This window comes from Pseudorasbora parva, chromosome 6 (genome assembly GCF_024679245.1).
Source record: "Pseudorasbora parva isolate DD20220531a chromosome 6, ASM2467924v1, whole genome shotgun sequence".
NCBI classification, from domain to species: Eukaryota; Metazoa; Chordata; class Actinopteri; order Cypriniformes; family Gobionidae; genus Pseudorasbora; species Pseudorasbora parva.
In genome coordinates, this window is record NC_090177.1 from 25,806,316 (window position 1) to 25,820,888 (window position 14,573).

The 14,573-nt window shown below is 37.2% G+C and overlaps 1 protein-coding gene across 1 annotated transcript in view; it reads left to right on the forward strand.

Moving 5' to 3' along the window:
- The window catches only part of arfgef2 (ADP-ribosylation factor guanine nucleotide-exchange factor 2 (brefeldin A-inhibited)), a 44,042-nt gene extending 29,724 nt beyond the window's left edge, over positions 1 to 14,318 (forward strand). The window contains exons 27-39 of the mRNA XM_067446460.1: positions 2,784 to 2,956; positions 3,050 to 3,210; positions 3,286 to 3,416; positions 3,508 to 3,637; positions 4,189 to 4,324; positions 4,561 to 4,699; positions 5,776 to 5,833; positions 6,054 to 6,168; positions 7,884 to 8,023; positions 8,265 to 8,436; positions 8,540 to 8,678; positions 9,037 to 9,154; positions 12,788 to 14,318. Coding sequence (XP_067302561.1) covers positions 2,784 to 2,956; positions 3,050 to 3,210; positions 3,286 to 3,416; positions 3,508 to 3,637; positions 4,189 to 4,324; positions 4,561 to 4,699; positions 5,776 to 5,833; positions 6,054 to 6,168; positions 7,884 to 8,023; positions 8,265 to 8,436; positions 8,540 to 8,678; positions 9,037 to 9,154; positions 12,788 to 12,952 — 1,777 coding nt within the window. The 3' untranslated portion in view covers positions 12,953 to 14,318. The remainder of the gene's footprint in view (positions 1 to 2,783; positions 2,957 to 3,049; positions 3,211 to 3,285; positions 3,417 to 3,507; positions 3,638 to 4,188; positions 4,325 to 4,560; positions 4,700 to 5,775; positions 5,834 to 6,053; positions 6,169 to 7,883; positions 8,024 to 8,264; positions 8,437 to 8,539; positions 8,679 to 9,036; positions 9,155 to 12,787) is intronic.
- Positions 14,319 to 14,573: the final 255 nt, after the last annotated feature.

The following is a 14,573-nucleotide window of genomic DNA, read 5'->3' on the forward strand; positions in this document are numbered from 1 at the left end:
CTGAGGTAATCGCGACTACACTCGCGGCATACATTCACAACGCAAGTTCAGTCTGGTGTGTTTCAGTTCATGCCTTTGCAAGCTTAACTTTCATAGAAATGAATTTGAGAAGTTAAAAGACTTACATAGCTCACCATAGCTCCGTTTAAATGATCCTGTCTGCAAGCTGAGCTCTCCCTGCAAGCTGAGTGTAATCTCCCATCCCCCAATGCCGGATTCAAAACATGCGGAAATGGCTCCCTCTGCTGGCTGTAGTCTTTAGCCTCTGGGCAAACATTCCTCCTATGATGCAAAAATCGTCATTTTGCATCATAGGAGGAATTTTTCCAGAAATAAAATGCATAAATCTCTCGTCTCAGGGAGATATGAGAGGGGAAAGCACAATAATTTGAATATTCTCCAGGGTTTCTACTGATACAAAGCCATATGCTAATCGCTGAAGTAACCCTTTAAACAATGGGTGCGTTTACATGTTTGTTCTTAAGCCGATTATGCCCAATAAGCCGACAATGAACGTGGTCATGTGACCACATCAGCAACGTTGTCACGCGAAAAATGTTTTCTTTTATCGGAGTAATGTCATAAACGGGGTAAGAATAAACCGGTCGGGTCAGGTAGTTTTTTGCCTCTTACCTCGGTTTCGCGCTGCATGTAAACGCATTATAGTAGTCATTTGACAAGGCTATTCATTTTGTATAAATATGTTATATATTTATATTTTTGAGAACTGAAGTAGGCCTATGATCTTTTTGCATGTTTGTATTTCAGATTAGGCTACATCACAGTCACTGTGTAGCCTACATTGTGACTAGCGTTATAAACATGCAATATCGTTGACAAAAGAAGACAAGTCTAAAATGTAGACTGAATGACACTTTAAGCAGAACATCTCAAATGGAGATTGCTGAAATGCAGTTTACTTGTTTATTGGTGTTTTCAGATCATCCGTGCTCGCAAGAGAGAGCTCACGTGCATATGGTTGCCAGATTGCACGTTTAGGTAAAACACTGGATAGTATACGTGTTCTTTTCACAGAAAAAATCTGTTTGAGGGATTTGAATTACTGAAATCTGGCAACCGCAAGCACGCAAGTTCTCACGCGCAGATGATCTGAAAACACCAATAAACAAGTATCATGTATTTTATAAATCTCCATTTGAGATGTTCTGCTTAAAGTGTCATTCAGTCTGTCTTTGTTCTGTCAGGATGGTCAGGACTCACGAGTCGCTTCGCTGAACTGCTTGTGAGCTGTGAGCTGCTGAAATAAGCCAATCAGAGCAGAGCTCAACATTAATATTCATGACTCTTCCAAATAAGGCAAAAACAGAGCATTACATCCTAGGGACAATTTATAGGGTTGTAAATGAACCTGTAAAACTGTATCTGGACAATTTTTGCCCTTAAATAAGCCACATACTCTCTATGTAGATATCAGATAACAATTTAACATATTGTTTCAACTCATTCTAGGGCACCTTTAAACCCTGTGGCAACACATTGATGTCTTAAAATACGAAATTATCGGTTTCTGTGAGAAACCGAATAGTATTTGTTATTTTTTATCTCATATCAGACGAATCTCATCTAGTATTCCCCAGTGCTCTTACTTCTGCCAAAACCTTCTAATTCCTCATTAGTGCCTGTGCGGATCGGTCGAATAATGCATCTACATAAATATTTCTAAGATTGTGCTGGTATTTTGACCATTAATTTTACTCTCATAGAAAGGCACCCCTTTGACATGCATAATACGAGCAACGTTTGGAGTTAAAAATCGGATTTTCTGTTCTACTGAAGAAATAAACAAACCTTTATCTTTGATGCCTTGGGGGTAAGCAAATAAACATCCTATTTTCATTTTTGGGTAAACTATCCCTTTAAAGGGATAGTTCACCCAACAATGAAAATTACCATATGAATTACTCGCCCTCAAGCCATCCTAGGTGTATATGACATTCTTCTTTCAGACAAATAACTCTGTATTCTCTGAATACTGATGTATTCGTCTAATAGAAAAATGGCATACACACTTAGGATGGCTTGAGGGCGAGTAATTCATATGGTAATTTTCATTTTTGGGTGAATTATCCCTTTAAGTTTAATTGAGTCAGAGATAAAATACTTTCTGTTAACCCAGTTTATTATGCTGAAGCAACTATAAATGGGCCTTTTGCAGTTTGTTTCCCCCAAAAAGTGTTACTTGGACTGCACAATTTGGGTAAAAAAAAGAATTGCTAAAAAAACTGATTTGTAACATTGCACTTTTGTGAGTATATACCAATATGGCTATTAAAATAATATTAATAATAATCATCATTATTATTATTATTACTAAATATAAAGACAATACTAATTTTTGTAGCTGTCTTAATCCAAATGTTAAGCCCTCCCACTTTCATTTTGATGGAAAACCACAGGGAGTACTTACACAATGCGTATATTTATTTAAATATATTGCAGCCTTTGCGATATGGCAATCACATTAAGCTGTATCATGATTTTGTTTTTATTTTGATTAATTTGTTTACCTCTTACACCAGCTGCTATTAAATGTGGTGCCATCGAAAATCTGTTAATTTGAGACATTTGACCTGTCTGGCACAGCAAATTAAGCTAAATCAATGGGATGAGTTTGGGGCGGAAGTAACTATTTTTCTGACCATTATAAAGATAGAAGAAGTGTTATGGAAACCTATTTTAATTCATTATTTTTAGAAAATTTTTCTGTTTTAAGCCATGCATTTTACATTCTTCTACACTAACTTCCTCGTCCTTTTCTAAAGGTCGCCCACTATCCGGGACATGGTGATACGCTGTGTGGCACAGATGGTGAACTCCCAGGCTGCTAATATTCGCTCTGGCTGGAAGAACATCTTCTCTGTGTTCCATCAAGCAGCATCAGATCATGATGAGAACATTGTGGACCTAGCGTTTCAGACCACAGGGCACATTGTTAGTAAGTACCGGCAATTGCATGATATTTTGAAACTTGCATCTTGAATATAAAATAAAAAAATAAACATTCTCATGTCCATTTTTTCCTTCACAGTGAACACGTTTCAGCAGCATTTTGCAGCGGCCATTGACTCTTTCCAGGATGCAGTGAAGTGTTTGTCGGAGTTTGTGTGTAATGCTGCATTTCCTGACACCAGTATGGAAGCCATTCGGCTCATCCGCCACTGCGCTAAATACGTGTCTGACAGGCCACAGGTGAGTGCTGTCAGTCTTTGTCCATTTACGTCTGGGCTTTAAAGATTCCATTTTAGTCACTCTTCCTCTTTCCAGGCACTGAGGGAGTACACTAGTGACGATATGAATGTGGCCCCATGTGACCGCGTTTGGGTGCGAGGCTGGTTCCCCATCCTTTTTGAGCTTTCCTGCATTATCAACCGCTGCAAACTAGACGTCAGGACCAGGTGGGTCCCCATCATTAACCTTGCTACTCTCATAATTTCATAAAGAAACACTTTTTGAAACTTATTCAGAGGGTGTGTTTTGGTGTTTCAGGGGTCTGACTGTAATGTTTGAAATCATGAAAAGTTATGGACACACATTTGAGAAGCACTGGTGGCATGACCTCTTTCGGATCATCTTTCGAATATTCGACAACATGAAGCTCCCTGAGCAGCAAACTGAAGTGAGTGTCAATCACAAGTTTAATACTCCAACATAGCGGAGTAACTGTAAAGACGCTGCTAAACGAACAACATTTTTGATAATGTGATAATTGTTCATTGTTCTATTCAATTAATTTGAAATGAGCCTTATTGGCATGACTGTGAAATAGCACAATATTGCCAGAGTAACAGACATATACAAGCATATACAAACCAAAATGTATTCAGACACCTTCAACATATTTTCGCAGCTATAGTTCGCAGCTTATTAGCTATAGTTTTAACTGATGTAAAAAAAACTGTTTACTGATTCATTTGAATCATCACTCATTTGCCATCTTAGAAGTCCCTGTGCACACATTCATACATACATACATGCCAGTAAAGATCATATATATAATGAAGTTTTACTGCACTTTGTTATTCTTCTAGTTGTAGTGGCTAATGATTTAGACGTTTCACACATTCACACGGAAATGGCTTACTTGTGCATTAAAAAATAAGGTGGATACATTGCAGCCAATCAATGATGACAAACTTTTTTCTTTTAAATATTTTTTTTCTTTGATAGAAAACCGAGTGGATGACGACAACATGTAACCATGCCCTCTACGCTATCTGTGATGTGTTCACACAATTTTACGAGCCTCTCAGCGAGGTGCTACTAGCGGATATTTTTGCACAGCTGCAGTGGTGTGTGAAACAAGGTGGGGATTTTGCTAATCTGTTGCGTTAATCATGAGGGAGAGTTTGTGAATTTTAAGAACTGCCCTGCAACGTGCTGTACTTCATTCCAGATGGACATTTCAAATGTGACACCTACACATGTCACTTTTGGAGAAACATATTGGCTCAGTGGGTGGTAGTGTTTTAAATCATCAGGGTGTGGTGATACAAGGAAAGTGTTAGTGTGTTACACTCAGAACTCCGCCTCTGTTCTTAGATAATGAGCAGCTGGCGCGGTCAGGCACAAACTGCCTGGAGAACCTGGTCATCCTGAACGGGGAGAAGTTCAGTCCGGAGGTGTGGGACGTCACCTGCGCTTGCATGCTGGATATCTTCCAGACCACCAGCCCTCATGCGTATGACACTTGCACACCACCATCTGTTTCAGTGACACTTAACGGCCTTCCATCTGGATGCGTTTTGATTTAGAGTTGTCAATTGATTAAAAAATCGAATAAATGATTTGCTATGATAAATCAAATATAATAAGTAAATGCAAACAATGACACTACACAATTTTTTTGTAGTTTCTAGCTTAATCTGAAAGGGTTTTTTCTTCCAAAATTCGGGGTGTTTGTAAGACGCACCAACATATTTCAAACTCTTGAGTGATGTTGACCACTGATAGGGATGGGCGATATGATCTAAATCTTATATCACAATATGAGAAATTTTATTTCACAATAATGATTGATATATGTATATATATTAAATAAGGTTTTTTATGATATACATTTTTTTAAACATTGACATTTTCATTATTATTGTCACCAATTCCAATACCACAAAATACTAGCCTAAGTAAAAAAATAAAAAACCCTCAAGATTACTGAAGACAACTTAACAATCAGTGATGAAATAAGAACAATATATCTAATTACAAGCATATAGGAAAACAAACCACAAATGAACAATGCAAACAACAAACACATAAAGACAAATGAAATAGAAATACTACATCAATTGTAAAAAATAATTAAAAAAACTACACTGCATAGTCTTCACTGTGTAAATTAAATATACATTTTATTCTTATTAAAGTGATTAAGTCAAGAGGAGTCAGAGATGTCCTATGTCTTGTTGTTTGATTAACATGAATGTCAGCAGGTATTATTAGGCTTCTGTCACTTTAAGAATGAATGCACCAATCCAATATACTGACACACTTCTTGCACCAAAAGCACTTTCTTTCTAAACAGTTTATGTTCACTTATGTCATGACATATGACTGTGTTTACAAAGGATACTCGCAATGACACACAGGTGTGTATGTATTGGACCATTCAAGCCCACTAAGGTGTCAAAAAAACGTAGTATATCGCCCACCCCTAACCACTGATTGTGAAATCAGAGCGTGTTTAAACAAACTCAAGCTCCTCTAGCTCTGCTTATGAAATGCTTTCTCAGTTTGGTTTTGTCTTTGTTCTTACAGCTTGCTGACATGGCGACCAGCTGGACAAGAAGAGGAGGTGGGAGAAGGAAAACACATGGTAAGATTACAAACACGCAAATAAATAAATATTGCCAATACAGAAACAATTAAAAAGCCTTTTGCATTCTAAGCCTTTATTCTGTTATACATTGTGTCCTACCCTTCTGCGAACACTGACACACCCACCAGAGTTTGCTTGCTATTTATAGTAGACATTTGCATATTAGGCTCTGGTTTTCATGTGCATATGTGTGTGTTTGTCTCTGTGTTTTTTTTAGGATGTTGAGGTGGATTCTCAGTCGCAGAGCAGCTTTGAGAGGACTCTCTCAGAGAGAGCCCATAGTCAGATGTCCACCGCCAGTGATGAAACCTGGAAAGGAAGGTCCCACACCAGTACGTACCGCTGCAATGCCTCTCTCTCTCTTATGGTGATTCTCATAAAAATGTATCCCTCATTATAATTTTGTGCTATTTTTTTAAATCACCAAGTATGCATTAAGTTGATCAAAACTGACAAATACATTTATACAAATGATTTCTGTATCAAATAAATGCTGTTTCTGCTAAAAAATACATCAGGTTCCAAAAACATATTAAGCAGGACAACTGTTTTCCACATTGACACTAAAGACTGGAGTAATGATGCTGAAAATTCAGCTTTGCCATCACAGGAATACATTTAATTTTTTTTTTATATATATATATATATATATATATATATATATATATATATATATATATATATATATATATATATATATATATATATATATATATATATATATATATATATATATATATATATATATATAATACTTTCGCAAGGCACTGTGTGTGTATATATATATATATATATATATATATATATATATATATATATATATATATATATATATATATATATATATATATATATATATATATATATATATATACACATACACATACACAGTGCCTTGCGAAAGTATTCGTCCCCCTTGAACTTTGCGACCTTTTGCCACATTTCAGGCTTCAAACATAAAGATATGAAACTGTAATTGTTTGTGAAGAATCAACAACAAGTGGGACACAATCATGAAGTGGAATGAAATTTATTGGATATTTCAAACTTTTTTAACAAATCAAAAACTGAAAAATTGGGCATGCAAAATTATTCGGCCCACTTAAGTTAATACTTTGTAGCGCCACCTTTTGCTGCGATTACAGCTGTAAATCGCTTGGAGTGTGTCTCTATCAGTTTTGCACATCGAGAGACTGAAATTCTTGAACTGAAACCTGAAATCCACTTCATGATTGTGTCCCACTGGTTGTTGATTCTTCACAAAATATTACAGTTTTATATCTTTGTTTGAAGGCTGTCAATGTGGCAAAAGGTCCCAAAGTTTAAGAGGACCGAATACTTTCGCAAGGCACTGTATGTATATATATATATATATATATATATATATATATATATATGATTCGGGGGTGCTAAATCCTGATCTGGCTTGCGTCTCCACCACCAACAGCACTCTTATGATAGGCATGGTGTAACGATTAATGTCATTCTCACACGAAGAAGAAAGCAACACAGATCTTGTTCTTGCTTGCTACTGTACTGAACCGGTACAGCTCAGTGGAAATAAGACATTTCAGAACAGAAAAACCCTTTGGAGTTTTCATGAGATTTGCCCCCTTATGACTTCATCAGTTTCCTAGTTTTCCACAGAACAGCTTGCCTACTTAGTCGGAAGAACAAAGACGTCTGATAAGCTGCCCACGAAACGTAATCATCTAGAGTTTCCACCAACAGCCACATTCTCTTTGAACTATATGACCTCTTCCTCTTTTAAAGTCGTCATGAAACGGAAGTCACACCTTTTGTGCCCTATTGTGGCATTAAGTGAAATTGCTTACTGAACAAACAAACTAATTGTACGGCGCAACTCAATTTTGTTTATCCAGATTTGATTGGAACACTTAATTGCAAGCTAATTGAAGGCTGATCTGAATGTGGTTTAAAACTCCTTTGGACAACTTTGTTGCTCAGCTCTTGAGCCAGTTTACACATCACCTTTCTGTCCTTCTGTGAATCATAACATGTTACTCTGTTACATGTTCTGTTCTAGGGGTCTCGGACCACAGGCTGTTTGCAGGGCTGCTTATAAAGTGCGTTGTACAGCTGGAGTTGATTCAGACCATAGATAACATTGTATTCTACCCGGCAACCAGCAAGAGAGAGGATGCTGAGAACATGGCTGCTGCTCAGGTTTGTTCACTTAACCAAAGTCCATTCAACTATCTGTTTTATAATGTGTGATAATTGATATGATTACATTGAAAATACAACTAATAAACAGCACAGACTTAAACTGCAAGAACTGTGTGGTGTTGACAAAATACAGAGTGGCATTGAAGACGCATTGATTTGGAGAAATCAGCCAAGGAACGGCTTAGCATGCTGACTTTTAAGTGTCTTTTTTTCCCCCTTCTCTTTGTGTTTCCAATAGCGAGATGCACTTGAGCAAGCAGAGGAGGGAGAGACGGAACCCGATCAGGGCATGTACAGACACCTGTCGTCTCAGCACCTCTTCAAACTGCTCGACTGCCTCCTTGAGTCCCACAGGTTTGCCAAGGACTTCAACTCCAACAATGAGCAGAGGACAGCGCTCTGGAGAGCAGGTCTGAGCTCCTTTTATTTCCTCTTCTGGATTGTGTTAATGCTGTCATTTTAAGGTGACAGTCTTTTTTTATCATGCGTGTCTTTTATTACTGTTGTGTGTAGGCTTTAAGGGGAAGTCAAAACCAAATCTTCTAAAGCAGGAGACCAGCAGTCTAGCCTGCAGTCTGAGGATCCTCTTTCGCATGTACTCCGACACGCAGCTGCAAGACTCCTGGCTAGATATCCAGACACGCCTTTTGCAGTGAGTGCAGCCGTCTGCCTTATTCATTAATCACGCCTGCTCACCAAGCTCAACACAAAGACGGCGGGTTTTATACAATTCATCTGTGCTGTGTGTTCAGATGCACCTATTATTTGAAGAAATTGCACTTGAATTGATTCATTTATAATTCTGTAATTATTTCAATTAAATTATAATGACATTATTAACAATTAGAAAGCATTAAATGGTACACAGCACTATAATGCGAAAAAATCAGATGTATGACACTTAAAAAAAAAAGTGGTAGGAACTGTTTAATGTAAAATACTAAGTCACATATGTGCTGTATGGGACATTATTGGGACAGTAATAGTGTGTGTGTGTGTGTTTGATTTAGAGTGTGTAGTGAAGCCCTGGCTTACTTCATCAGTCTTACCTCAGAAAGCCACCGGGAAGCCTGGACGAGCCTCCTGCTGCTGCTCCTCACACGGACACTCAGACTGCCTGATGACAAAGTAATAACATGCAAAAACAAACACGCCCTCTCACTGAACCAGAACATTAGACGCAGGGCCCAAAATGAACTTTTTGCCTCGCGTACCAATAAATATTTTTTTACCAGCAATAAAAAAACATATTTTTTTGATTTTCTCTCTTTGTTTTTTTTTATTAAAATAAAAATTTAAAGAAATGATTTAGCTAGCTTGTGACAAACACACAAAGATGGATGCATAATTCCCCCACAAATGAAAAAAGCAATCCAAACAATATATAATAGTTGTTAGTTCTTGCCCATTGTCCACCACGTTTGTTTACTCTAAAGTAGGGATGTCAATTTTCACAAATTCCCATGATCGATCGTCCTTTAAATTAACGATCAATTAATCGATTAATCGTTAACCATAATACTGAAATATGCGTCTACAGCAGTGGCTTATAGCTGACAGCATGACAGTAGGCCTACTGCTCAAAACGCTATGTTCTTCACCAAATTAATGAGAAGGATTTTTTTTATCTAAACAAAGGGCTATGGGATTGTAAAATTAGTCGATGCGATTTATAATTTAATTAAATGACTTATTTAATAACCAAATATAACCTGTAATACAACACGAACACCGCCTCAGATCTGTTATTCAGAATGTGTGGACGCTCTTCCAAGAACAACGTGTTGAAACGTCACCTAAATCCAAATAATTCAAAACGATTTATTAAATATTGTTTTCATTAATGTAATGTAATGTGACAGTCCCAATCATAGTTATTATTAGTGGCGCGTTGCTGTTTGAACTGCGTGAGCTGAAGCTGATGCGCTGAATCAACCCCGGTAAGTCACACTGCTCTTTGCTAGCACGTTATTTAACTCAACAAAAAGTTTCCTATATGAGATTAATCAGATTTATATAAAGTTAACAAAATATTACAAATTATATATTCACAAAATGATGCGAATGCACAAGTGAACTTGAATTGAGTTGCTGATATTCATATTCAGACTGGGTGACGTGTTCACGCGCTCTTCCTGGAACAATAACGCTCTGAACACGGCACCCAAACCCAATGACTTTACAACCATTTATTAAAATAGTGTTCTCATTTCTGTATACAATATGATCGTCCCAATCATCGTTATTATGCATTGCTCTGTATGCGCTAAAGCCGAAGCACTGAATAAAAACTGGTAGCCGTCACTGACTGAAGCCATTTGTTAGTGCGTTTTATTTCACTAAAATAAACGCATCCTTTATGATTGATCACATATATAACCTTACAAAATACATGTAATATTACAAATTACTTCAGCACAATCTGATGCGAATGCACAAGTGCACTTGAACTAAGTTAACGTTAAATGCACGAGTCAGAGTGCGTGACTCATGTTGTGCACGCGCTCTTCCTGGATCAACGCAATAAAACACACGGCAAATAAACCCAAATAATTAACAATCACAATGTTTTATTACAGTAGTGTTCTCATTAGTGTTGTGTAATATGACAGTCCCAATCATAGTCATTATTAGCTGTGCATTGCTGTTGGAGCTGCACGCTGAAGCTGATCACCGCCACGCTTTGACTACCGCTCGCCTCTAACGTTAATTATTAACCAATTGCATCCTTATGAGATAAATCAGCTATAGATAGGCCTGCACAAAATAAACACAATATTACAACTTACATTTGCACAAAACAAAAGACTGCGAATGCACATGCAAGCTTGCAGTCATGATGAAGGTGTAACTCCAGCTGTAAAATGGTCCCTAGTAGAACTCGGGCACGCTCGCTTCATTTTTCCTCCCATTTCGCGGTTGAGCCGCACGCACGCGCTTGACCCTGCTTAATCGATGATCGATAAGTCTTATCGATCAAATGTCTTATCGACAATTAATCGATCATCGATTAATCGTTGACATCCCTACTCTAAAGTCACGTTTGACTGCAAGAGATCTAGACACCTAAACAAACAATTTTGTGAATATTTGCTAGATGTCTGTTCTCTTTGTGTTCTGAAAAAAATATTGTGTGTGTACATAATCCTGGCTGTGCAAGTAGGACAAAAAAAGTGTATCGGACTCACCCACGAAGCACCAAAACACTCTTGTAGCCAATCAGCAATATGTGGGGGGATGAGAGAGAGTGAGCAAGGGGGTTGTAGAAAGATATTAACAAAGGAGTCGGTCAGCAGTAGGGATGGGTGACAAAACGATAATTCATTTTCCTTGATAAAATATCAAAAGTGTTCAAAAATCAATTACTGCACTTTAATTTGTATGTGATTTTGTATGTGGCGATCATGTATGTGACTACATTGTGATTTTATTCCTCTTTATTTGTTCATTATATTGTCTTAATGTGAGGAATAGTGTCACCACAAGGAGTTAAAAAAAAAAACACCTATATAAATGTGTGATGGTAAATTTTCCACTGAGATCAAAGTTAGAAGAAGTGAGAATCACAACACCGTTTGTTTTAAAGGGATAGTTCCCCCCAAAAATGAAATTGTCATCATTTACTCACCTTTATGTCATTCCAAACCCATAAGATTTTATTCATCTTCGGAACACAATTGAAGATCTTTTTGATGAAATCTGTGGAATTTCTGTCCCTTCGTTGACAGCTAATCAACTTCCACTTTGACGCTTCAAAAAGTTTATAGAGAGATCATAACTAACTCGTGTCACACATCAGTTGTGGTAAATGGAAACGTGTTAAGCAGTACATTTGAGCTTCCTCAAGGACCAATGAGGTTTGTTCTTGCACGTCAAGCTTGTATGGTTGAGCTTCGGTTTATGTTCACTGTTCAATGTTAATATGTGAATAAATGCCTAAATTCAATCTGTTGATCATATAAAGTGATTGTGTCTCGCTTCAGGAAATTTTAATTTAACCTCTCCATTCATATGGACAATTTTTATAATCTCTTTATAAACTTTTTGAAGCTTCTAAGTGTTAAGTGTCACTGGAGGGACAGAAAGGTCTTTTCCTCAAAAATAGCTTCATTTGTGAAAATATCACGGGTTTGGAATGACATGACATGAGGGTGAATAAATGACAGAATTTTGGGGTAAACTATCCCTTTAATTTTCTTATCTTATAGTTTAAATTGAGGTCCCTGATTAGAAGGTTAAAATAGTACACTTTTCATCTTTCATGTTGAGTAAACATCCGATTGGGTTCGGTCACTTCACTTGATCTTGGTTTTATATTGGTAAATATTGACATGTCCCATTCATGCATAAGAAGAATAAAGAGAGTAAAAAGAGTGCTCTTATTAACCATACAGGTGGGCTGATAATTAACCCAACGGGTGTTATTTCCTGTAGGAAAAGACAATGTTTTGTATATCTCTTATCCTTCAGTGGTCTGAGTTAAGGCTTTTATTACAGGAAGCACCCTGCTAAATCTCCAGCTTGTCAGTGTGATGACCTTTATATGTAAAAGAGACCTGTGCCATTACGCAGCGCTGGGGATCTTCCCTGTCCATAACTAAGATATTCCATTTATCACTGTTGATAACATCAGGCATTCCCAGTGGTGTTCCACTCCAGACTGACACTCCACTAAAAGTTATTTATGGAAATCTCTTAATGAAAACACTTGTGTAAATACCATCTTTCCATGAAGGTCTAACTCTGTCATTTCTCCCTCAGTTCAAGCCTCATGCCTCCTGCTACTACCACCATTTGTGTGAGATGATGCAGTTCGACCTCATTCCGGAGCTTCGTGCTGCTTTGCGGCGATTTTTCCTCCGCATCGGCTCCGTCTTCCACATCGCCGCTCCTGAATTAAACCGAGCGCAGCCTTCGACATCATAAAGTAGATCAGGACTGGGCACACAGCTCTGAGATGAACTTGGAAAAAAGCAGGGCTGTAAAGTGGATGGATGGTCAGAGCGTATAAACCCCTCCTGTGAATTGAAGGACTGTACAGGAACACAGAATGACTGTGTGTAACTGTCCAATTCTTTCCTCTGCCAGTCCTGACTCATCAGCCGTTGGTCGCTCCCTTATGAGAGAACAGCAGGGTGGCGCTTCTGCTGTGTCATCCGTCTGTGTTGTTAGTCATATTTGTTTATTTTGACTTTTTTTTCTGGATGGCTATGGCAATAATTTATTACCAATACTGCTGTATGTCTTTTTTTTGTCTGTTTTAAAGGCTGAACAAATATAGACATCTCAAAAACATACAAAAATGGGATCTACCCCTGTTATTAAGATCTTGTAGGCGAACAGCGGCATATTTGTTACTAATTGGTGGTCCAAAAATATTATTGTCCTTTATTGAATCATCATACAATTAAACAGTCATCTCAAATTCATTCAAGCAACCCCAGAGGATTTTGCATTTAAAATGCTTTGTTTTGAGCAAAGGACATTTTTGGTTTGGTTTTGGCGTGTTCATACTAAAACCCAAATTGTGCTAAGAATTTAACTTTCAAAGAATTTGATGTTTATTTCACATGTGTCAGTAATTACAGTTGTTAATACAGACCAGGCAGACACTACCATTCCTTGCATGCCACACACACACACACACACACACACACACACGCCATGCTCATTTGGTTTCCATTGTTTTTTTGGTTCTTTTTGAGAAGCTTGATAATTCTACATTCTAATTTTTGTTTCTTCATATTTATCATTGAAATCTTAAGCTATCTAATTATTTTAGTGTACTAAAGCTGCTTTATTATTTTTTAAATTATTTTCTTTTTTGTGAGTGCTGTTCGCTCTTAATTCGGAGTCAGACTGAATCGGTAAGTTTACGTGATGGATGCCAGTCACTGATGTCATTATCAAAAAAATGAGTGAAGTAGGAGAAATACAGGAATACAAATTTACTGTATAACCCAGGTGAATCTCGATTAAACCCAAGCAGCATATGGCTTAGTAGTGTATTACCAGTGTAGATTCAAATCCAAGTTCATTTTCATTAAGGATGTATTTCATTCTTGAAGTGCATTTAAATATTTTCTGAAAAGCATTCCTTCCCCTTGCAACTATGGATGTCTGCTTCCCTTAAGACTGGGGAATATAAATATATATAGTATATGAATAAATACAATGTGTAAAGTTTTCATGTAAAATATACAGAATAATGTTCAACTCTATACATATTGTGATGTAATCTTAAAAGCATTTGGTGAAGTAATCAATAAAGTTTGAATTCTGAACCATTGAATATTCTCCAATATTGTGTTCTCCTATATACATATTTAACACCCCTGCTTTATATCGACAATACCAACATTTCAAATGAAGGATTAAGTTTCATCCTTAGTAAAGAGAAGATTTGTACTCATTTAAATACGCCGCATGATGTCGCTGTAACAGTTCGAGCGTTTGAGGGTAACAAAGGTTACCATAGTAATTCTGCCACTCTTTGTTTAGTGAGCTCGCGCCTTTTACGGTTAATAACATTCACATGCATAACGCC